The sequence below is a fragment of the Thermobia domestica genome, chromosome 4 (genome assembly GCF_964235325.1).
Source record: "Thermobia domestica chromosome 4, izTheDome1.hap1.1, whole genome shotgun sequence".
NCBI classification, from domain to species: domain Eukaryota; kingdom Metazoa; phylum Arthropoda; class Insecta; order Zygentoma; family Lepismatidae; genus Thermobia; species Thermobia domestica.
In genome coordinates, this window is record NC_137457.1 from 252,904,909 (window position 1) to 252,931,698 (window position 26,790).

A 26,790-nucleotide genomic window follows, 5' to 3' on the forward strand; every position below is an offset into this window, starting at 1 on the left:
TAATTATGAATTTAATAACAGTAAGAAAAGCAAAAAAATTAGGTCGGCCCGAAGGCGCCTCAGGTCGGCCGCTACAGTCCTCCCGCGTAAAATAAAAAAAAATAGACGAGGGAACTGAGGAATATTTTTTTTGACTACTTGGGCTTAAATTTTTTTTTTTGAGAAAAGAAAAAAAAATTAAGTGGCAATATTGTTTTTAAACTTTAGAGTTGGCAACACTTTTTAATCTTTAGGATTGGCAACACTGCTTAATACTCATACATAGATATATTCAATTAAAATTCCTTAGTCCTAGTTGGCAACACTTACTAATTCTTTAAGTAAAGTTCATAAAGGTAAAACATTTTTGTTGCTTATACCAGCAAGTATTATTTTATACACAATTATAGCTAAATAATCGAAGTACTTAAATCCATAAAGTAAAAACCCATTGAAATAATTATATAGTATTAGGTAACACCATAATAAAATAATATGACACAAAAGTAATTATATCAGTAGTACCGAAGTATTCACTAGAATCCCAAAATAGCTTAAATATATATTTTTTTGTGTATATAAGAAGATATACGATTATCTAAAGGTCTAATACCTAGGTCATACCCAAACAATTAAAAAGTTAAAGGAAGGTTTATATATATACACCTATAACTAGAATTAAATATGAGAACCCAAAATTATTATTAAACTACGTTAATCAACAAAGTTATCATTAGACTACCAATTATCTAGATATAAAATCTCGATGGTGAGTGAATCACAAATTTAAGAAATTACTACATGGCTCTACCAATGGTTATATACGTATAATACAAAGAATTCCCTAGTTGGTACGATTTGTTCCTACATATTTACAAAACTAAGCTTTGTCTATAAAGGCCAATACAACATGATTTCATATAACTACTTTATACCTACTAAAACATTATAGCGAGGGATAACATAAATGACCTCAATTATGTACAGTACACATTTAAAATAATTTTTTTTACTCAGTTTTTATAGTTATTATTATTATAATACGAGTTCCTATATATACAAAGGATATACCTATATGTAAAGGGGATGGATGACCCATACTAAAATAATATAGTTAGATATTAAACCCAAGTAACATGCAATTATGCTTTACAAATCAATTATAACTACAAAGGAAGTATATATAGATAATAAATATTTACACGCAAATTTTTTTGTTTTTTACTAATTTGCAATCATTAACGATAGTTGTATTCTTGACTTCTCTAGACATTCAAGGAACTGCACATTTCCTAAACGAAATTTCCACTAGGTATATATATAGAATTACTAAATTTAACAAAAGATTTGAATGACTTCTATATTATTAAAAGTACAAGAATCAACTACTTAAAATTCTAGGGATTATACACACTACATAGAATCGCAAGACTACCGTATACAGAGTATAACTACATTAGTTAATGAAGTATTTAATTCATGATTTTTTATTATTATTATTATTATTATTATTATTACTATATGTAAATTTTCTTTTTCTCTACGTTTTGTTTTTGGATACATTAATTAAAAATTTACACTTTATCACTTACTCCAAAATTGTCAAAACAAACCATTAAATATACGATAAGAAAGGGAGCCAGTTTGTTTTTATGTTCTTCTAGTCTTTACCAAAATTGGGTTACTGGGACTCCCTGAGGTCGAAGGTTATCCACTACCGGAGGGTAGTTGGGAATTGACACTCAGATGTTTTCTCTTTTTCTTTTTTTTTTTTTTTTTTTTGCTACTACACTCCACGCTGAGGTCAGGGTGGTGTGAAGAAAAAGAAATTATACTACAGCCCTGTCTGGTAAGGGTCTGGTTTTTCTTTAAACAGAGAACGGCTAAAAGAAGAATTTCTATGTTTGCATACAAGCTTTCGAATGAAATGAAGGCTGATTTCTTTTAGCGCGAAAGGGATAACTAGAACATATATATATATATATTTTTTAAACACTTTATAACATTCATCCCTTAAACAATTAGAATTCAGTACGGGACAGCGTATGAATGTTTCAAAATGAACCCTTTTTAAATAGCATTTATATGGAACACGACTCAATACAGGGTGTTCATAAACTAAATGGCAAGTTTATAGTTACGTCTAAAAAATACCTAAATTACAATATGACGCAAACGACCAATATACAAGATCAATTATGGTCTAAACTTTCAACTTTTACATTTAACAATATGCCAATTAACGCGTGGTTCAATATTATTGTTTAGTGACTATTGTCACGCAGTTGAACAGACGCTTAACAAAATCAATCAAATAAATCATCTCAATTTATAGAATGAACTGCTACAAATAATTAATCAACGCAGTTGAACAGACGCTTAATAAACTTAATCAAATAAATCGTCTTAATTTATAAAAGGAACTGCTACAAATAATTAATCAACGCAGTTGAACAGACGCTTAATAAACTTAATCAAATAAATCGTCTTAATTTATAAAAGGAACTGCTACAAATAATTAATCGATAAGAGAGGTAGAGTTACAATATAAAATTTCAAATCAACATATATTTAATTGTACTATTCGCACAGAGGTACTTCACTTTTACGTCATTTTATTAACAAAGGAACCAATTATAACTGAAGTACTGACGTTTAGAAATTAACAATGAATTTAAATATAACTTCAGGCAATTATCTTGTTGCCTTACTATGATAACAACTACCTTTTACAGTAAAATATTGATATCATTCAATTGGTAGGTCTTAATTTCAACCTGGATATTCACCAAAATTCATATTAATTATCACATATAGTAGATATCAAAATACAATTATCATATGCATTATAACGCATAATATATCAAATGCCATTATCATATTTATTATAATGTATATTCACGTTAGAATATTATTAGAATTACAGCTTAAAATATCTATTCCTAGTAAATACAATAATCAATATATCCAAATGATAAAAATAGAATGTGCCACAACCTTATAGAAATACAATCGAACGGGAATAGACTATAATTACGTAAATACATTTAAGAACAATTAATACAATTCAACGAGAATTCCTTACAGGAGACATGATGTCGACTCTTAGATACAAATTAAGTTGGCACTCGGACGGCAGGAGGCAAGAGAGGTATAATAAAGATTACTTTTAGCCTATCTTCTAATATTAACTCATATGACCCTGGGACTTACATTTACTTCGCATTTATTCATAACTTTAGCTTTGAGGAATTTAACCGCGTATTTACATTTTAGAGACCTTTTGGGATATCTATACGCACAAAAGAACGATTTATCATTTCAAATAGGAGACAAGAAAGAGTTTATATGCAATTACAAAATGATCAATAATGCACTTATTTACTAAACAGGGCGGCTGTATTTGACATTTAGGCCCGATAAGAATTTTATTCTAGAAAATAACTCGATTCCTGGACTTGCAAAAGCATTTCTTTTACTCATGATATTATAACATCACTAATTTACTCGGAAGCTAGAAAACATAACAATACTTGATACATTGGACAAGCGAATTTAATTATCTCTTCGGACAACCTTAGATTTTCTTAAGGACTCGTGCTTGGACTCATTAGGGAGCAAGAGTGCTCAAAAGGATTAGGTCTACACAAACGCACCTTTGATTAGATTAGGCACTCGCGAGCAAGAACATTTATGACCATTTAAATACAACATTAGCTTCCATACATATCATTACCATCTCGAAAAGCACATAATTAAAACTTTAACACCATAGGGTGTCTTTCGAACGAAACACTGGGCTTCCTTCCGAAAGAACCAAACATTCTCTGGTCGTTCGTTAGTAAGCTGAACGATAATAAACAGCTGCGGGACCTAGGGGGTCCATAGCGACCTGGGATGTAATAGGAGGGTCCCGTACCTTTAAGGGGGTAAGCCTTCTCAAAGATCCGGCTTAACATCCTTACAATTACGCGGACGCACCATTATACAATAAGGTCGATATAACAGAGGATCAACATTAGAGATTGCGCGATTCTCAGCTAATACAAGCGATAGAAACAAGCGGCAATTCTCTGAAACGACCAATTTACGCTTTGGGGCTGATAATTATAGTTAATTATCACGTTTGATGGAATTGGTACAATAAGATCGATTCAACGGAGTATAATCATCAGAGATTGCGCGGTTCTCAGCTAATACAAGCGATAGAAACAAGCGGCAATTTTCTGAAACGACCAATGTACGCTTTGGGGCTGATAATTATAGTTAATTATCACGTTTGATGGAATTGGTACTCCTTTTAGGAAAGGGAATTGACACATCCTAACCTAATCTATACTCCATGAATTATTACTGGAACAAGGGAGAGGTATGATCACTGTCTCAATATTTTCCGACAGGGTGTCTCCCAACGACACGTTCCAAAATTAGATAGCTCGCTAAAATTTACAAAATAATTACACAACTCGAGGCATTAGCGCTCGGCAAGGAATAGCAAAATTAGTAACAATACTACAGAGCACGGTTTTACGTCCTGAACAAATGAAATTATTAACACAATGACTACGGTCTAATTTATCGTGACCGGAAAGTGATAAATTTATAGATAATTCAACTTCTAACATAATGAATAAGAAAAGATTCATTGATTAATAATGTCTACTAATAAATTATTTAAACGTCTCCTTAATTAATAACAATAGCTAAGCACAAACGGAATTGTTAGGATTAATCTTTCGACTACATTAAGTTCACGTATTTCTTCCGTAATAAAACAGCCTTACACTGGCAATTAAAATTTACAAGAGCTTTATTAAAATTACTAAACTTTGATGCCATGGACTTCAAAAAGCAATAACGCATATCCTAATAATTTACGCTCTTATCATTCAATCAAAATACAAGGGACTTCGCGGTCTTAGAATACAGGGTACTATACGTCAGGGGTGTCCCACATTAGTGTTGTCTTTATTCAAACACGACTTAAAATAATAAAATAACGAGTTAGGCTTAATATTACAACAACTTATTAAGAATGGTCTCTACTTAAAACAGATTACTAAACGGAATTTATTGCCCTTTTAAACTTTCAATCTTGGTATACTTAATTCTCTCATAATTAACAAAAGCACGTCCATTCATAAACAATAAAATTAAATTGGCCTCCAAGAGAATTTAAAATAATTTGAAAACTTCAAAATCACAATAATGAATCTCATTATGAACTTTTACTGAGAAACGAAACATATTAAGGCTTTAGTTCGTATAGTTCGTGTAAGGAATCTCTTTAGCACCTAACATAATATTTAATTTACCACTAACGCTGAGAAGCCAGTCGGGGAAAGATCAAGAATTTACCCACAATCAAAGAACTAACAACGCGTGAGTATAAGGACTCACAGAATGAAAATTTCAAAATAAATTTCAAAATTTCAATGATGTTTGTTTTGACTGACTTGTACATTAATTACACAAGCAGAATTTGAATACTTGGAGTTCCTACACCAGCCTTGCGACTGATGATTCTTGAAATGAATCTCGCGAAAATCCATTGCAAGAATCGAACTCAGAATACGTTGAGAAGCTTTGAATACAGAACGGAATAGCTTTCATCTCGATAGGTGGAGAAGGAAGTATCCGTCCCGCATTTGGCGCCCTAAACCTTCTCAAGGTATTGTGTTGATATTTCTCCCTACAGTTTTTTCTTTTGAATACTAATGCATTACACAACCGAGGAACGCTAACCAACACACTTCCTTTTTTTTTTCGCTCTTTCTTTTCACAAAATATATAGATATATATATATATTTTTGTTTTGCCCAGCTGGGGAAACTAACAGAGAACAGATGTTTTCTCTCTGTGTTGAAGAAAAAGGAACGAACTATTCTTTTGATATATGGACTGTTTCTTTTTCCTTCCCTCATTGACTTCTCTAGAACAAGCAAAATGATAGTTAAGCTTTCAGGGTAGAAGGGGGCATTTGCCCAACGCAACACATCAACACAAAATGTTTACTTTTAGATTTAAATTTCAAGCAAATTAATAGGAAACCTGTCATTTCAACTCACACAATTGAGCATTAAATTATACGAAACTCATCTACAATATAAATGTGACCCTAAGCAAACTACTTAACACAAATGAAAGTAATAATATAAATAACTCCTGCTTTGTCATTTACAAAAGCAACATAGGATTCTATAATCAATATCAATTAACACATTATTAGATGACGAGCTAATGATCGAATCCCACCGCTGCCACCAAATTTATGTCGGGGCCGGTGGCAGGAGGCGATCAGAACTTTTGCGGCCACTGGTGAGGGAGTCCCACCACAGGTCACGAACATAAAAAGAGATTATTAGCGACAATATCTCTACCAAAGGTAGCCGAAATCCAACTAACAGAATAATTAATAAAGGATCACGAAAGGTCTCAACAATATCACTGACTTAGAGAGTTGCCTGACATTAAAAATGTAATGGAGCTGAGCAGTCTATGGGGCTCGGCAATTTATTAGTACGGTAAGGAGGAGGTCCGTCCTGTTCAACCAATGTCCGACTAACAAGGCTGTCGGCAAGGTGATTTGATAGGGAGAGAGAGAACAGGATGAGTGCCTATGTATGACAATAATTAATTCCAAAGTTCAAGCACGAGTTTACGAGATTACAAAGGAGCCTTGATCCGTGAATGTCCCGCAGGTAATTGCCAGCACTTTAGGGCAATGACGGCTCCAAGGGGGTCACTAGTTAACGTGAAGCCCACACAACAACGATATTAATTAGCACACCAAAATATTAGACAACTAGGACTCGTGCAAAGAAATAAATATTTGTAGCGGGACGACAACTTAATAATTAGGCACGTATTATACAACCATGGATTTAAAAATAAAGCTAATGCAATGGAGACAGGATTATTAACACACTTAATGGACCTCAAATACGTAAAACTTCACAAGACAAGGTCAGGCTTGGCTATACTTAAATAATTCAGCCTAATAACAATTTAATCGATAAAACAATAAAATGGAAGAGATAGTTATCGCTAACAACCTTAGTTGTAGAATCACTTTACACAAACACTGAAATCGGCTATTGGGTGCAAAGAAGTAGACGTGATTCTGAGTCGATGCGAGGAATCAAGATGCACAATTAAGATCACTAAAACAATTTAAATCACTCACCTCGCAATTGAACACCTACACAGATGAAAGAGTTCCAAGTGGCCTCTGGAGATATCGTCGAGTCCTGTATAAGTCCAGTTGAGCTTAGCGTGGTAACAAGATGTTCGCTGCGACCAAGAATTCCCAGAAGATGTCTGTATTGGTTCGAGCGGTAAAACCAACGAGATGCTTCCACTTCCTACGGAGAGTGAAGTTCTTTCTCCAATCGGAATTCTCACGGCGAATGCAGGAATAGTACTGGAGTCGCAGAACACACACAGAAGGGTGATGGTTCACTCAACTACAGAAGATAAGGAGTTCGGTCCTCAACAGGCGTGACTGGTGTAGTGGTTCTCGTAGGAACCAGAGAACGAAAGAGATGTGATAATAATGACTTCGACGAACGGCTTCTTCGGAGGTACTTTCTGAGGGAATATAAGTAGGTGAGGTCGTACTTTGAAAACGTTAGATAGGCGTTTTAAATGACTGGGACGCCGAGTTAGAAGTAGTATGAGTTTTATTGTAAGTTGCTTTTGTACAGCGCAGAAGAGTTGATAAGCAATAAGTTGTTATACATCAGAGGTAACTTTAGATGACGCACAAGTCTAGTGGCGTATGCGTGAAACTTGAGAGGGGTCAGAATATGACCAATGATAAAAGAGAAACAAGGGCAGTTCAATGAAGAGATTGAATTACGACTGCCTGCATGTAGTAGTAGTAAACTTACTAGAAACAACGTTCAGCACAGTAACAAAGTTCTTGCTGTATTGCACACACGAAATGAAAACAGAGATGGTCCTCGGTAGGAGAACGGAGATGACGGAGTTCTCCACTAACACAGTGTAATAACACACTCGGAGAATGCACTAAGTTCTTCTCTCTATGACTCTAACAAAGTCAGAGAAGAAACGCAAGTCCGGCGGGCGAAGGACAGAAGCCTGAGCCCGAAGAGTGGGCCGGAGCCCCCGGCGACGAGCACGAAGCTCGTGCCTCGTAGACACACAATGATTTCCCCCTGAGAACAGCTTGTACAGCTATTTTGTATTCAGGGAGTTTATTCACACGTTACGTACGTGGGAGTATAGTAGGGTGGTATCTTCCCAAAAGGGCGGATACTCGTGTGCAATGAAATTAGTCTTTACGTTTAGATTGGGTACTGATAATCTAAACGACTATTTAGGGTGTTAACTAGAATAGTCACGCATGCGCGTTATTACAAACAGTATAAGGCTTTAGCGTCATCTAGTACATAATATCCAAATTAAAAGTCAAAGGTTAATTTGATATTACAAAGAAAATCAAGCTTTATCCAGATTTTACAGGTTTCTTAATCGTTTCACAATGATACCAAAAATACAAGTGTTCCCAAGACACTTATTTTATACGGTGTCAAAATAGACATATTTAGTATTTTCGAAGTGTCAACTTCGGCGCCAAAATGTTAATTATACGTCTACCATGTTTTTGAGAACATCTGGGCTTAAACAGAGGACAATGAGAGTATTCAGAAAATAACATCAGACTCTCAGATAAGACACAAGGGTTAGATATTCCCTTGCACGTGCAGCGAATCGAAGGTTATAGGTTACCAATTCAGATCTGTTTCTCAAGATGCAAAGAGGGGAGAAAAAGATATGAGTTTCCTCTTACGAGAAAACAGCTAACTTTAAGTATTCGTCTGGCTTAGTTATTCCACAGAAAGAACAAAATATAAAGAGAGAAATTTAACATTGACTAATACCTGCAATAATTACATGGCAATAAAGCAAGTAAAAGGTTTTTAAATAGTAATTATGAATTTAATAACAGTAAGAAAAGCAAAAAAATTAGGTCGGCCCGAAGGCGCCTCAGGTCGGCCGCTACAATACGTTATCCGTATGCTACATAGGCACTGCCCTTGGATGTTACATCATGCCGTTGCAGGATGTCTGATATCTAACCTTATATCACATGCATATATTTATGTTACATTCCTCAGCTGTATGTTATATACGTCAATTTGTATGTGAGATCCTGACCGCCTATATTGTTTCTTTCGGAAAGTACGTATAGATGGAACACTTATACGGAAAGTATTATAAAACATGCGTTTTCAGTTACACGTCTGCTGTACGTTAAGTCCAAAAACTACAGGAATTACTCATGTAACCTATCTTTTTAAGTATGTCACCTACATTTTTTTTTTCTCAGTGTGTAATCGTGGGATTAAACTGAAAGATTATATTTCATGTCCTGAAGTGTTCTTTCAGAGAACAAAAAAATGAGTAGAATGCGTCCTAACAATGCTTGATAGGAATTGCTCTAACACTGTTCAAAATATATTTGAATTTCTGATGTGTCCAGTTGAGTACACGGACACAGAAATGACCGTGAAACAGTGTTATGGCACTTTGTTCCTTACGATTTTCACATTTACAAGTCATTTCTGTCTGTATACCGGATTCGGAAACAGTTAGACCAGTGACCCGCAGATAATGGAATGTCGTAATGCCATGGAGAGTATGTATGAGGCTTATAATGTAATTCTGACAAGCACAATTCTTTCTTTCCTCTATTTTCTCCCTAAATCCATCACTTTGTGTACTTTCAACGAACTTTAGAACAGTCGTTACTGAATTTTCTGTCTCTCTTGCTCTGTGTGTGTGTGTGGGGGGGGGGTGTTTGTTTTTGTTTTATTTGCGATTTTTTTTTAATTTAAGCCCTCCATTAGATAGAGAATCAAAAACTGAATGAGGAAGTGATGGAATTTTTCGCGTCACTCTTACTATTCTCGAGATATTGACCAAAAAAGTTCCGATTTCGGGAAATATAAGGAGCCATATCTCGGGAATCGTTAGTCATAGAGAGATCGTATTGGTGTTGATCAATACTTAAGATGATGGTGAATAGTTTGGTACCAAATAGTAATCAATGACCACTGGCCAATTGGCCACCGTTCCTCAGATATTGGCCAAAAAAAGAAAGTTCTAATTTCGGGAGATTGAAGGAGCCATATCTCGGAAACCATAAATCACAGAGAAATGAAAATTTGCAAATTTTTCAGTTGTGAGTCCTCCACTTTGAGCATGTGTTTTCATAAAGAACGTATCGTAGAGCGTTGTGCCAGAACTCTTAAAACATATGGAAAAAAATTTAGCACTCAAGGAAATTATAAATGGATAGATATATTACAAGAAGTGTTTAATAATAAAGTACATAGAACAATTGGTATGAAACCTGTAAAAGTTAATAAGAAAAATTAATTCTTTTTAAGTTCGTTCTGGCAATGCCTTTGGAGCATTCTCTTTTTTTCAACTTTTTTTTTTAAATTATTATTGCATGCGTGTGTGAAAGCCCTACACTGAAAAATAACTGTAAGCTCTATGAAAGTGTAAGCGCGAAAGCATAACAGAAAAGAAAAGCTACATTTGTTTTTCTTGAGACGTCGAGCGAGCCTGGAAAACTTGTGTAGAATATGAGATGCCGCTGAGCGCAAAGTGTATGTAGTCAGAATTACTGTAGTGTGTTGGCTGTAGTCAGAGTTAAAATTACTTTTCAGTATGGAAAAATGAATAAACGTGAAAATATATTATTTGAAATATTCAATACATGATACCATGATTAAGAAATGCCACCTTAGGAATTGAACACGTGAATAATCAAGCTCAAATCATTAATTCACTATAAAAAAATCTAGTAATGCTGTAGATTTGATATTATATTGTCAACTTCCGGGTCATTGGTTCACATGCTTTATCCGGTTCACTGGGTCTGAGAAGAAAGACCCATACCCGAGAGACCCGGACTAAAGTCGAAACCCATGATTCATGCAAGTCCTTAGGAAGGAGGCAACTAAGGGGACAGATCCTAAATTTTCTCTTCACGTTCGATTATGCCGAAATGGGTCAAAAAATAAGGTGTGAGAGATCAGATTTTCGTATAGCGCAATAGCCACCAAATTTGGTACACAGACAAGTCTTCACCAGATTCAATTCTGTACAAAGATTTTTTTTTTTTATTTTCGACCTGGGGACGGAAGGATTTGCAAAGTGAAAATATATGCGAAAACGTGTACACTTTTCTCATAATTTCTAAGACTCTATATGCAATCCACAATACGTCATGGTTGTGCGGACAGCAGAGGATAAATAGCATTGAATGCAGTAAGAACCTTTTTCCCCCTGTGTTTTAATTAGGGATGGGCAAAACCAGTTTTTATAAAAACGAAACCCGAAAAAACAAATTTCGGTTTTCTCCAAAACCGGTTCGGTTTTTCACTGAAACCGGTTTCAGTTTTCTTCAAAACCGGTTTCAGTGAAAACCTTGGAAAACACATAAAACTAGTTTTGTGGAAACGGATTCGGTTTCCGGAGAACAACGAAACACTATTCTGGTCAGAAATAGAACAAATTTTGGAAGAAAACGGAATCGGTTTTGAAGAAAACCGAAACCGTATCCAATGAAAAATCGAACCAGTTTTTGGAGAAAACTGAAACCGTTTTTTAATTTTCTAAAAGCCGAAAACCGAAAAACTGGTTTTTGTACCCACCACTAGTTTTAATCGATATCTCAAATACGAGTAAGAGTCGACAAGGACGACTGCTTGTTCCTCTTATCCAGGTTGTGAAGAACAATGGGTTTTTACAGCTAGTAACTTTATATTACTTTTCGAAAGTTAGCTATTAACTTTTCAGTCGAACTTTATTTTTTGTACGATGATCCAAAATAGTCACCCGTGAATTTGTGGTCCTGATTAACATATTGTTATATATATGACGACAGAGCGTTCTCATATTCTTATGCCGCAATTCATGTTCGTGAGAGATATGACTGAAACAGCCCTAATGCATTATTCAATTACAACGTCCATGCGTTAATTACACCATTTGCCCTATGTTGATAACTGAGATGAATTTGTTTCTTACGGATTGTTAGTTACAGAACAGGAAGTTAACTTGCTTTATACTGCACTTAATGTAGCCTCTGTGTGTGTGTTTGTAGATAATTATCCATTGTGTTTTGTATCCTCGTAATTAGTTACGTTTCTGGTCTTTGTGTTGTGTCACGAGGATGACACTAAATAAGTCACGAGCAGAGCCTTATGTTTTGATATCTGGGTTGCTGTTCTCAAGAAGCGTGTATTCACAAGAGCAGAGACGAATGTCCAAATGCAAATAATGCAATGCAACTGCAGTAGCCAAAATCTTGTATTATCATACCTTCCTTTTCGTCCTTTATACAAGTATACGTGGGGTTTGAGTCCTTTTAAGAATAGTATGTAGTAATGTGTACGTCACAGTCAGGAGAAGTGAAACAATAGACAGAAGTACGACTTAACAGTATATATATATATATATATATATATATATATATATATATATATATATATATATAATACGTTTCATACACAATATATGCGTCAATGGTGGAGCGTTCACCTCTGGTACATGGGGTACCGGGTTCAAACCCTGCTCCCGCCAAGTGAACTTAGTGGTGGACAAACACCGTGTGCGTGGGTTTCCTCGGGGTTCTCCCGTTTCCTCCTACTTTCTTCATTCCACCTTTTCATTCATTTCTCATCATCTTCTCCTTTAGCCTATTCATTCACTTCTCATCATCACCACCTCCTTTAGCCTATTCATTCATTTCTCATCATCACCGTCTCCTTTAGCGTAGCCGGCATAATCTTGGAACGTAAAACTCAAAAATTTCATTTCATTTCATTTTACAGTACATATGTAAGTAAATAAGTAGGGGAGACCGGGGCAATAAGAGACAGGAGTTATGAGAGACACGGCCCAAAAATATCCTAAATATCAAATCAAAATTGTAACAAAAATAAGTAATTAAAACGTCAATTACCTTTACTTTCCTACCCCACTTGTACTTATGAACTAATATGAGTTTTTATATTGTCACGCTTTGCAAAAAATACCTTCACTTTGAACTTACCACGAAAGTTCGTGACTGTTGTAAAATAAAATTTTATTGTGAAAAGTGAGTTACAAATGTGGAAGTGACTGACTGCTATGTAACTTTGTGACTAAGATTATAAAGATTGATGTGAAATTTTGAAAAATGCTGAAACATTGCATTTCAGTTCAATTGAGGGTATGTCTCTTATTGCCCCTTTTAGAAATTTTGAAGGGGTAATAAGAGACAGCTGTCTCTTATTATCCCAGTTCAACTTTATGCTTATTTAGCGCATGTGACGAGTATAACCTGCTAGTTTTTTGTATATAGAAAGTAAATAGGAAAATTCCTACTCTGGCAATCCAGTCAGAGTCTGTGCATAGATAGTGACAGAGGAGAATATGCTTTGGATCGACTAATTTCATCATCAACTGGTGAAAGTTTGCCAGGAGAAATTGATCCAACCAGATCAGAATCTTGCTTAGAAATGTATTATGCTGTTTACTACGATTTTGACTGGTATTTTGGAAGGGATATTGCTTTCCCAGATGAAGAACCGTGTAAGATTAAATTTTTGAAAAAAGAACTAAATGGTTTCAATTTGCCTGCCTATGATGACATTCAAACAGTGACATCCAAATTTATGTTTTATGGACCTATCAAACTGGATGGAAATGGGCCATTCCAGATTTCCAGAGGATAGCTCCTAAAATTCGTTGTGTTTATAGCAAAGTGAAAAAGGACTTTTAAAACTAAAACAGAAAGATTAAATATCCTCTTCTTTGATAGGCCTAGGTGTTTCTAGGACTATTCTAAACATTTGTTAAACTCATGCCTATATACCAACAGTTCCTTTTCTCATACATTTTTCCTATATTTAAGTGGTCCAGTCTAAGATAATTAATAAGACCTACCTGCTATAATTATATTACACTAAAGTTTAAATTACATTTATGAGTTTTTTTAAATGTTAACTCGGAGTTTATATAGGCTAGCATAACATTTCCAAACTCTTTGGTACATTTTTCACTGGTTCGTTCGACTGTACATCGTAAAAGGTTTAATATTCACCTTACATATTTTTCGAAAAGGTAGTTTCTTTTTTTCTTTCTTTTTTTTTTTTTTTTTTTGCATAGGCTACATTTTACAAAAAAATTGATCAACAATAGGTTTACAACATTTTTCAATGTTCTCTTGTTGTATGATTACAATTTAATAGCTTTTTCAAACCATTTAAGTTAGCTAAAACTATTTTTCAAATGCTGTGTTTATTTTCTTTATTGCGAATTTAGGCACTTTTAAAGTTCATTTTCAACATTCTCCAGAAAATTTCTTGTCAGCATTCCTTTTTATTAGGTAGTATGAGTTTTGTCCATGACGTATCTAGATTACGTAAAACTCAACTATACTTTGTTTTTGTTTTTGATATTTAATACTCAGGCAAGTAAATTTTCCGAACGAACTGTTGAATTTCATTTTTTAAATCTTGATATTTCCGGGACATATGTACATTCATGTCCAAAATTATTGTCGCATGTCTATAAATATGTTGTAGGAATATAATTTGATAACGAATTCGCCCGGTATTTCTTATAATGCTAGTAAGTGTATAATCGGCAAAGACATGTATGTGGCAAATTTCATGTCAAAAGAGTAGTAAATAAGAACAATAAAACGAAAATAAAACTTTCTTGTCTATTTAGCAACATTTTGTTTTACTCATTCTAATTTTCGTATTTATAATTATTTTCGTATGAAATTTACCACAAATGCACATTTTCCAATTATACACGTAGCATCAGTATTGAAAGTACCCTGCAAAATCATTATCAAATTATATTCTTACAAGAAGACAGTTATAGATATGGGACATCATTTTGGACATGAGTGTACATATTTCTGATCTGAAAAAAAAATTGTTCAGAATTGTCTGAAGATGTTTCTTAAAACTATTACTCATTTTCTATTCTATTTGCATGAGCAGTGAGAGCCGTGTCTCTTATTTCCCCTTAGGGGTATTTGGCACGAAAAAGCAACTGGAAAAATGTGTTAATACATTAGTAGGTTTCATTATTTTAGTACAATCACATATATTTCTTTATAGTTCCTCAAGAAATCAATACAAGTGCTAGATTTTTTGTCTCTTATTACCCCGGCCTCCCCTATTCCAGAAGAATAAAAAGTATTACCTGCATCAGATTGACAACGAACAATTTAACGAGGGGACATCAAAAATTCGTGCAATCATTCAGGTGACGAAATAGACCCCCCTCGGAAATGCATTTTATAGTTAGAACCTTTCATGTTAAATTGTGGACTCATTATAACTTTTTTTATATATATATGGATAAATCACTGAAGGTGCTATGATTGATAAACTTGAGGAACGGGGCGTCATTAATTTCCTCATCTTCAGGGGAAATCAGCAAAACAAATCCACGAAGAGATAAAAGAAGGTATGGGGATGAAAGCTCATCCTATTAGATGGTATCGAAGCGGAAACTGCTTTCCAAACGGGACACATGACTAGCGCGGAAGCCTCTAGATCTGAGCAAACAATGGAAACACCCTTCCTTCCCGCCCCTAAAAAGAACGGGTGCAGAAGTCTTCCGCCAAGGTGATGCTTTCTGTTTTCTGGGACTGTGAAGGGGCCATCTTAACAGATTACCTACTACAGGGCAAATTATTACCACTACCTTAACTACCAATTCCTATCTCCTGAGCCTGACTAACTTACGAGATGAATTGAAGAAGAAACGTTGTGGTGGTTACAAAATGGATGCTGCTGTTGGCAGACAATGCATCAGCTCATTCCGTTCATGCAGCCATGATGAAGGCACTGGAATTAGGATATGAACCCCCTAAACTCACCGGTCCTAGCACCCAATGAAGCGTTTACTCAGAAGGCGCCATTACGAATGACGTCATTTCTGAGATTGAACTGTGGTTTCAAAGCCAAACTACATACTTTTATAAGACAGGCTTACGGAAAGTGAAGAACCGCCTGCAAAAACGTGTCACGGCGATTACGTAGAGAAGGACTAATAGCATCATGATGTCAGAGTTCTCCAGAGTGGATTTCTTTTAGATGATTGCACGAACTTTTTGGTACTTCTTGTACGTTTAAGTGCCATAAAAATAGTTTTTTTTATTTTCTCGAAAACTACGCATAAGAATTTCCCCTGAAGTATGCCATTTTGTTCATCTGAATGTGATTTATTGATTGGGGTATGTGTTATATTTTTCTTTCGTTAAATAGCAAATAATCTTGTTTGATTTTGATTTTAAGTTCTTGTATTTTCTTCAGTATTGAAGTTATATGAGATGGAACCCATAATTTAGATGGTCGTTCGGGCACCATAATCCGTTCAGGGTAGACCGACATACCTGTGCTGATCCAACGAAATAAGTAGCATCACAGTTAATTCTCTCTTCAGATATTCATAAAAATGTGATACTGTCAACTTAAGATAGTAGCAAAGTAGAGACCTGCACGGGCAGGGCCTGGCCCGAGGCCCGAAGCCCGACCCGGCCCGCGGGCCGACTCTATTATTTCTTTGGGCCGGGCCGGGCTTGGGCGGGCCGACACTGATTTCTCTTCAGGTCGGGCCGGGCAGGGGCCGATTAATTGCAATTCTTTAATAATTATTGATATTCGTGTAACGATAATTAGAATAAAGTCAAACGTTGAAGAAGTGTGCCCGTGAAAAATGTTACAAAATGAAACTTCGAAAATTTATCGGGCCCGGGCCGGGCTTGGGCCAAGAATTTAAAAAAAATTATCGGGCCGGGCCGGGCTTGGGCCGAAAATCTCCAAAACTTTTCGGGCCCGAGCTGGGCTGGGCCTACGTACATCCGGGCTGGATTGGGCTCGGGCCGAAAAATTCGGCCCGTGCAGGTCTCTATAGCAACGCTTTTTAACATTTGTAAATTGCAGTCAATTAAGAGTCGCAACAATACATTTCATCTCCATTCTCAATTCTCCACTAAAATCGGTGATATAAATTCACTACAACTTTGATTTCAATACTAATGGAGACAATATCATTTCGTACAAACATTACTCCTTCACCTAGTGTACACGTGACACTGTGACTTGTTTCAAAAATGATTTTTACATATTCTCGTAGTTTCACAAACGTAAAAGGTAGAACTCAGATCAACAAGGATAATTACTTACTACTAATCAATAACGGTCTTCGTAGTCTTATCCAGCCTTTGATACATAGTTTTGAACTTCCAACCAAACTATACTATGCATACATATTGGAAATCTTGGTGGCATGGTGGTTAGTAGTAGAGCGCTTACCTCTGGTGAGTGGAGTCCCTGGTTCGATCCCCGGCCCAGTAAGTTTGTGGGGGACAACATCGTGTCCAGACCAATCCCGTTTCCTCCCACATTCTCATTCCACCAAATCTTCCATCATCATTCACTTGCCTTAATCACCGTCTCCCTTAGCATAAAGGGCATAATAATAGAATGTTAAACTGAAATATGTCGGAAATCTTATAGAACCGCTACACCCGTTCGTCCGTCTGTCTGCCAGCCAACGAATATCAGAGCAAGAACGGTAAGAGATATCTACCAGCAATTTTTTGCAATCGATTGAGCGTCACAAGAATAGACGTCGTCTGCTCAATTAACCCGCTATTGAAATCGGAATGGTAGAAATCAACTGTTTCTGATTTCAACGTTGATCGCCGTAGAACAAAAACGGTAATAGGTAGCGGCAAGCAATTTTCTTGAGATTGATTAAGACTGTCAAGGAAATGTACCATCTCCACCCGTATTACTCTAATAAAACCGGAAGTGGTAAAATTTACTACAACTTTCGGTTTCAACGGCGATCATCATACAAAAATAACGGTAATAGACAGCGACAAGCGATTTTTTTTTAATCGGTTCGGCTTCTCAAGAATCTCCACCTATAATACTCTACTACAGCTAGGAGTAGTAGAAATTTCCTAGTTCGTTCATTCCCAATGTTGATCTTCATAGAACAAGACGGTAACAGATATTAAAAAGATATTTATATTTTTCTTTCTTTCTTTCTTTTTTCTTTTTTTTAGAATCGATTCAGTGTCCCAAGAATAGTCTCAATCACCTCAAATTAACGCACTATTGAAACAGGAAGTGGTAAAAATCAACAGTTTTTGGTTTAAACGTTGATAGCCATAGAACAAAAACGGTAAGAAATATATTAAGAAGCGGTTTTTTCAACGTCTCATAGAAAGATACTATCGCATCTGAACTGCTTTACTAAAAAAAGGAGTGGTAAAAGTTTTACTAGTACTTCCGGTACAACAAAAACAGTAATAGATTGCGTCAAGCTGTTTTTCTTTTTTTTAATCAATTCAGCATCTTATGAAAATATTCCATCTTCTGTATCTCTCTATTAAGATCGGAAATAGTTGAAATTTAGCACGTAATAGATTTCATCTCTCACTATCACTCTGTTACATCCAGGAATTATAAATCTATTGCAATTATGATATAATCTAAGGGAAACATAAGCATGTATTGGAGGAAGTCTATTAAAACAGGGTGTTTCACAACAACACCGACAACGTTTGGGAGGTGATTCCTGATATCAAGATAAGACGAAAAGTATAGACCAACCTGGGTGCACAAATGCTTCCTTTCGCAGTTATAGGCTATCGAAAATCTGAAAAAAATTAACTTTAAAGGTTCAAAGCTCCAAAACTATCGGACCTACCGTAGTCGGCTCAATACTTCACTTAAGTACTAATATGTTCGCTATCCAAAAATACACGTTTCCGAATTCTAAGTTACTGACGCAACAATTTTTATAGAGGGAGTTTTTCTACGGTCATTTAATTTGAAGTACTCACCAACTACCTCTATAAAAATTGTTGCGGGAGTACCGCATCACTCTTAAACTTGGATATTTGGATAGAGCGCATACTAGTTCCTCCGTGAAGTCTTGAACCGACTACGATAGGTCCTATAGTTTTGGAGCTATGGGCCTTTGAAATTCATTTTTTTTTTAGATTTTCGGCAGCCTATAACTCTGAAAGAAAGCATTTGTACACTCAGGTTGGTCTATAATTTTCGTCTTATCTTGTTCCTCCCAATGTTCTCGGTGTTGTTTTGAAACACCCTGTATAGTTTTCGTATTTAATACTATTAAAGCATCATTATCTTGGGCACAGGTCGGTAATTGTTTTGTCAATAAATCATTCATGGTGTATCGTATTGTAACATGTTTATTGAGATGTATACAACTACATCATGATTGATTTCTGAATAAATGGCTCTGGACTTCGCAAAATCTGAAGTACACATCACAGAAACACAGCGGCTTAATTATAAAGTATTTCACCCCTTAATGATTACGTGTCTCTGGTTCGATTTTCTATCATGAATTGTGTATCGGACAGCATAGCATATGTTGAACTTCCTTGTAGAAGTAAATCCGGGTTCTAAAAGAATCCATGTTTATATATTCTTATGTTGGTAAAATCTCGTATGTAGTTTCCTTTTGTACTTATCCTTTTAAAAGATCCTACATCCATGAACTGTTAAAAGAAGTAACAGTGCCACAGTGTACACCACATGAAGAAGTTTAGTTTGGTTTTTAATAAACTCCTTAACAGGCCCGTATCCACGGGGGCCGCCCCCCTAAACTTTGGCTGGCCCCCATAAAATTTCACGGTAGGCTTGCAAATGAATTATAATATGGTGATGAAGTATAATATAATTGGGTCGGGCCCCCCAACTTCTACCGGGTCCCCCCTAAATTTTTGGTCTGGTTACGGGCCTGCTCCTTAACAAGCTGAATTTTAAGAAGCCTAAGCTTAAATTTAACATTTTACTTCAAACTAAATTAAGTATACTTTAAAAGATAATTGAATATTTGAAACTAAAAATATTTGAATGTCAGGTAGAAATTGATTTATATATAGTTTCATTTTAGCGTTGCATTCTACAGAGAGGTTTTGTATTTTGTATCCTGAGCATTGCACTAACCCACTAACCTCAGCAGCACTGAGGGTAATCTATCAAATAAGGATGCTATCCAAAAATACTCCCTTAGGAATACATGGGGAAACGATTTTAGATTGTCTACATCTTGGGATCAGTTAAATGGCTCCAGCTCCATCAACAAACTCGATTGACGTCAGGTTAGAACCACCACATTAATTGGTTAATAACTTTCCGTATGTAGAAGCACTAACGTTATGCTTGTAGCAATAACGTAACACTATTGATTGGTATAACTCTTATTACAATCCTTAGATGTTGACTTGATAAACCCGCTATATTTCACTCACGAACAGCAAATTTCTCTCGACGGTTTGACGACATCGGATCACCAGCTGATTAGTTTACGCTAAACATCAATTCAAGTGTTGCATAGTGTTGTGTAGAGGGAATTATGGGTTATTCGATATAGTACTATATTTTGTATTTCATTGTTTTACACAAATTATTATTTTCTAAATTGTGTTTTGCTGGTTTTGTTTGCAGGTATTTGTGTTCCTGTTGTCGTTTCTGGTGACGTTACAACAGGCGCTGTCCTCGGGGTACATCAATTCTGTGATCACGACCATCGAGAAGAGGTTTGAGATCCCGTCCAGCCTCTCTGGCCTCATCGCGTCCTCCTACGAAATCGGAAATGTCATCACTGTTATCTTTGTTAGTTACCTCGGCAGTCGGCGACACATTCCGGTTTGGATAGCTGTAGGTGAGTACCAGTATCTTTGTTTCCTTTTCTCTGTGTATGGAAGAGATAGATATTAATAATTGTTAATCATAAAATAATTATATAACAATAAAAAAGATATAGCAAGATAATGAATGTTATAAGGTAAATGTAAAAGAAACAAATATATTACCGTAAGACGGGGTTACTTTGCACAAAATTTGAAAACAGTTTCACAGTCCTCTGTCGGTAAAATCATGAACTGTAAAGAGGAAATTTGAACTGCCACCGTAGATGGAACATCTAACTGTATTTTGGCTATAATGTTGGCGGTTAACATCAATTCTTGTTACCCGGAGAGTTTGTTGTTGTAGAGCAGCGTTTCCCAACCGGTGTGCCGCGAATGGACCGCTGGTGCGCCGTGAGGAAATAGAAACAAAATTATTAGTTCTATAGCAACCAAATTGCAAGACAGGAAAAAAGGTATATTTTTGTATTTCACATTACTATGAATTTCTACCATGGAAAAAATTACTGGAGTTGTAATATTATTTTACATCTATTACTATGTAGCAGGCAGTATTTCGGCTCGTACACATTTCCACGGTTAGCTGCTATGTTACGCTTCAATTGAGAGTCATACTAACAGCGAGAAATGGAAGCACTTGTACGGTACGCAAGTGAACGTTCGTAGAACACTCATTCGCACGTGAATGACAGAACAACACTTTGTTCAACAGGTGTGTTTTAACTTCGACGCATCGCAAGCTGTGTGATTGCAATAATATGCACCGGTTTTGGTTTAAACAGCAAAGTTAAAAGTACAAGACATTTGTTTGTTTGTTCGTTTGTTATTTAGTGATCTTCGTTCTTAGTGAAAGATTGAATACAGTTTTTGAAAAAAAAAGCGTATTTTTAAAAATATGAGCCCTATATTTCATTGCAATTGTTTTCTATTTTAAAATTAGAATAAAAAATAAGCATAATGAATTAGCATAGGGGAAAACCAGTGATCGAGCTTTCATCTCTGTGAGAAGATGATCAGTAATCACAGAAAAAAAAATTACCATGATATTTTATATTTGCAAATAATAATAATAATAATAATAATAATAATAATAATAATAATAATAATAATAATAATAATAATAATAATAATAATATGTGTGTGTGTGTCGCGAGAATTCAAGTTACACCCGTTGTGTGCCGCAAGTTGAAAAAGGTTGGGAAACGCTGTTGTAGAGGTATGGAAAGCAGTCACTGTAGAAGCCGCCAAAATTTGAAAGATATCACCTACAAAAACTTTCGTCAAAGTTAAGTAAGTTTCATAGAATACTACTGTGTATAATGGGACCTTTATGCAATAGTTGAAATTGAAATGTGAAACGTTTTAAAGTCATAAAAAAAAAAAAAAAGTAAAACTGGAAGAAGGCGGTTTCAGCCTCTACTCGGGGTTGGTTTGCACCGATCCAAAATACCGCGTAGATAGGAAATTATTACTACTGGAACCTCCGGTATTCTAAATTTAGGTAAATTTCCTATTTAAGTAGATGCCGGAATGAATTTTTTGTTGGAAAATAAATTATGAACAGTGGCGGATCCAGAAAAATAGTTTGAGAAGGGCTTCACTCAGAAAAGCTTAGTTTTTTCTAGAAATCACTAGACTTTTTTGGGAGGAGCTTGAAGCTTATACGCATAGGAATGACTAACATTAGATTAAAAAAAAAAAAAAAGAAAAGAAAAGAAAGAAAGAAAGAAAGAAATCATGCAATTTGGATGGGCTTCAGCCTCAAAGTCCCAAACCCCGTAAATCTTCCACTGATTACGATTGGAATTATATTCGTGGACATAAGGAATAACCAAGACAGATCAGTTCGCGGGATTTTTTTTTTTTCTGTTCCTGAGTTCTGATACCTGTCGAAAGAGAGAGAGAGAGAGACGGACGTAGCCGTTCTACAGCATAAAACTTTCGACACTTAAGCGGAGTGGTAGAAATTAACCATTTCAGATTTTGAACGTTAGTCGCCATAGAATAAAAACGATAATAGTTTTGCAATCGATAAGCGTTTTTTTTTTCAATCGATTCAATTTCTTAAAAAATACACTTCGCTCTAGTCTCCTTTAGTAAGATCGGAAGAAGTAGAAAATTACTACCTAACAAGTTTCATCTTTCACTATAACCGTAAGTTGTTATAGATCAATATTGAATTCACATAGGTTGGAAGTCTAAAATTGGAATTCACTGGAATAGCTCAATTTCATTATTGGCATTTCCTCCTAATACTCATTATTTCATAATATCACTATGCTTTGTGTTATCTTTATGTAGTAATATTTCGAGTGAGACTGTTAATATTCTGACAAGAGAAGTTGTTACAAACAATTAAATATAACTATTAATGTATTGAAAGATGGCATTTTTAATAATGTGAGAAAACAACCTAGCTGTAAATGTTTGCATATTACGTAGCAACGGTAGAGTAGATGTAGAAATACTTGGGCAGAATACTTTCAGACATAAGCAAGCTTCTTAACGACTGTTTGGACAACGAAAGTGTAGGAAAATTGTTCATTGGCATGCTGTTAATACAGAGGTACTAGTTTAAAAGTAACGTACTTTTGGTATTATTTTGAAAGCTATTTTCATTATATAAGCATTGCTTCTATCAGTACTGATTAGTGACCTGTAAAAGCAGCGGTTGCAATATCAAATATATGTGCACACATTCATAGGCGCCAACTTGAAGAAAATGTTGGGGGAGGGGCAAACAGTGAATAAATATATCATCATAATCAGCTGTTTTCTATCAACTGCTTGATAAAGGCCCCCTTCCCACCCCCATATCTCGGTCCACTGCTCCATTGCATCCGCTCCGCTGCGAAATTCACGACCTAAGTCAAATTCGTTTAAAGGCATTAAAACAAATTCAAGTTCAAAATTTGGGAACTTCATTGCAACTTTGCGCACCACATTGATCTTTACTTTTCATATCAGTGCTCCCAAAGTGTTGGTTGAAGCTTCAGTGCTCTATTAAAAACACAGTTTTGAAAACAGCATTTTCTATCGAATAAGAAGGCAGTTCCTAATATTGAATTAAAGGCACGACGAAGTTTACGCCAGAAATTATTGCTCCTCTTTGCTAATTCTTCCTAGACTGAATTATATTGGGGGGCGAGAACCCCACCTTTAAATATTGGGGAGCCAAATGTGTCCTGCCGTCCAAAGTCGGCGCCTATGCACACACTACATGCGGCGCGCGCTCTGCTGCCTACTATGTGAAGAAATATGTAACTTTTATGGAAATAAACTGTTATTCGGCAGTTGACTGAAGCCCCATTTGTTAACCATACGAGAAGATGTGATGTAGGTATAAATGCTTTTTATCATGTTGAGAAATAGAAGTTACCTGCCATAATTTATGTCCAAGATACCAGATAGGGTTGCAGCGCTTATGCTACCGTAAACTTAAACATATCTACAGGTATCTCTCTCTCTCTTTATATCCATAAAATGCTTAATAGGTGCATTAATATTGTCTTCTGCTGAAGAGCAAAATATTATTTGACTCAAACGCTTTTTAATACTTTTTTGTGTTACCTAATGCAGCAGCCGCGCATTTTCTGCTGTTAGACAATAGGCAATAGCCATATGTAAGAGCCATACTCACCCTTAGCATGAGACCCGGGTTGGATTCCTATAGGTGCTCGTGTGTTAAGCTGTATATCCACGTCTCGTATACTCCACATACTGAAAGGTGTGTTAAATTCGAAATCAGCCAACCAGCGTGAAACAAAAAGACATAAGTCAGAATTGATTGATTACTGAGGAACATTTAATATTACTTTTTGCAACAATACCAACCAATCACATTTTTTTTTTATTATTATTCTGTGTGAATTTTATTCTTTACCGTACAGTACTTTATTTTTCTTCAATGCTATTAAGAGACACGATTGGTCACCCAAAGGGGAGATGTAGGTCAACACTGCTAAAATTTCCTAAATACTGTATATACTTAATATATCATGGTTAAATGCAGCGTTGCCAGATCTAGCATAATTTGCATGTCTTTAGCATCTAGCATCTTGCTTTTAGCATCCTGCCCAAATCTAGCATAATTTCAGCAAGTTTATCAAAAAACCGCAAAACCTGGAGATGAGAAAGAAGTTGGTCGTGGGAAGCAAAAGAACGTCAGAAGTGTATCCTCTCCCATTGATTCATTGATTCATACAGTTGGTAAACCATACAGGCAGTCTCATTTTCCGAAGTAAGTTAGAAACGGCTTTGGGCTTTTTTTAGTGTGTGTGGCTCCACTCAGGGTTTTCTAATCCTCTAACTGCGAGGCATGGGCGGAGCTATGAGAGCCATTCTCCCATCAACTTTCTAACAACTTCACCATCTTTATTTCTGACTTCATGACCATCTTTATTCCTGAAATGAAAGGTCCGAGACCGACCAAAAATCTGCCCCCCAGCAGACAATTCCCAACTCCACTTATGCTGCGAGGTAATTTTCTTTCAAAATATGTAAACAAACACTTCGCATTCATTTATACGATATATAGTCCATTGAGTCTGGCAACGACTTCACTAGTTTAATTGAGTTAAAGCTTTGGTGCGTGAAGTATTGAGTTCTATCCACGCGTTTTTGCGCTCTGCATATTTTAAGTTACGTTATCGTATCTCAACTTCGTTTTTCTTTCTTTTAAAACTCTTGAATTAGTAATTATGAGGATCTAGCATAATTTGACCAAATCTAGCATAATTTCGATCAGGTTTTGGAATAATTCCGAGCTGTGAGTCTGACAACGCTGCTAGTATGTCAACTTCCTTCATAGACTAAAATTTTAGCTCAGTTTGTTAAAATATTACTCGAGAGTTCCCAACTTTGTATGCAGCTCCCTCCTTCGTTTATCTTGCTAACTCTTAAGCCCTTCGTTGCTCTTCCATTCTGATGTTGTATGTCGTAGTTTGCACCTTTCATTGTCAGCAAATCACACAGCAAGAACAAAGAGCAAACAGTAAACCTGGGTTGATAAAAAGACAATGATGACAGTCAAACACGAAAATCGATGTTGTGGTCGATGGTTTTGCAGATACGTTACTTGTGTATCCATGACTATTGGTACACTGCCAACATTTGCTTTATTTCGTTCCCCTTCATTGTTATTTCCCCTCACGTGCTCAATCTGTTATCTACGTATGTCATTTTTCTGATCATGAAAATCTGCTCCTACCTGATATATTGACTAATTGGAAGTGACTGGTCTACTAGGTCTACCCTAATCCTTAGAGGCATGTGTCCTCGGTTCGACTTCAAATTAGGATTGATTGAATGATTATCTCATTTCTTCTTTAACTTATACAGTACGATTTTTCAGTAGCTGCCCTCGTGGATGGCTTTTCTGCCGTTAGGAAGTGCACATTCCAATGCAGGGCCTACACGAACCAAGGATAACAGTACTGAAGCATTAATGTACACTCATGTCCAAAATGATTGTCGCATATCTATAACTGTCTTCTTGTAAGAATATAATTTGATAATGATTTTGCAGAGTAATTTTAACACTGATACTATGTTTATAATCGGGAATTGTATATTTGTTGTAAATCTCATAGGAATAGAATTATAAATACGAAAAGTAGAATGAGTAAAACAAAATGTTGCTAAATGGACAAGAAAGTTTTATTCTCGTTTTATTGTTCTTATTTACTGCTCTTTTGACATGAAATTTTCCACATACGTGTCTTTGCCGATTATACGCATACTAACATTGTAAGAAATACCGGGCGAATTCGTTATCAAATTATATTCCTACAACAACATATTTATAGACATGCGACAATAATTTTGGACATGAGCGTACATTACTTACGATGCATTTTAACAAACACTTTTTATCTTTGAAGAAAAAGACTATCTGGAAATGTCTTGTGATATTACACTAACACCAAAAATTGAGAATTAAACCAAAGGCACCTTACTTGAAATGCTTCTGCTGTTGATAACCTTGCCAAACATCCAGCTGTTCATTACACATGAAGAACCGTATATACTCGAATTTAAGACGCCCTCGGATCTAAGAC

The 26,790-nt window shown here is 35.7% G+C and overlaps 1 protein-coding gene across 1 annotated transcript in view; it reads left to right on the forward strand.

Moving 5' to 3' along the window:
• The window catches only part of Oatp30B (Organic anion transporting polypeptide 30B), a 414,497-nt gene that overhangs the window by 262,553 nt on the left and 125,154 nt on the right, over positions 1-26,790 (forward strand). The window contains exon 5 of the mRNA XM_081755739.1: positions 20,529-20,745. Within this exon, the coding sequence (XP_081611865.1) occupies positions 20,529-20,745 (217 nt within the window). The remainder of the gene's footprint in view (positions 1-20,528; positions 20,746-26,790) is intronic.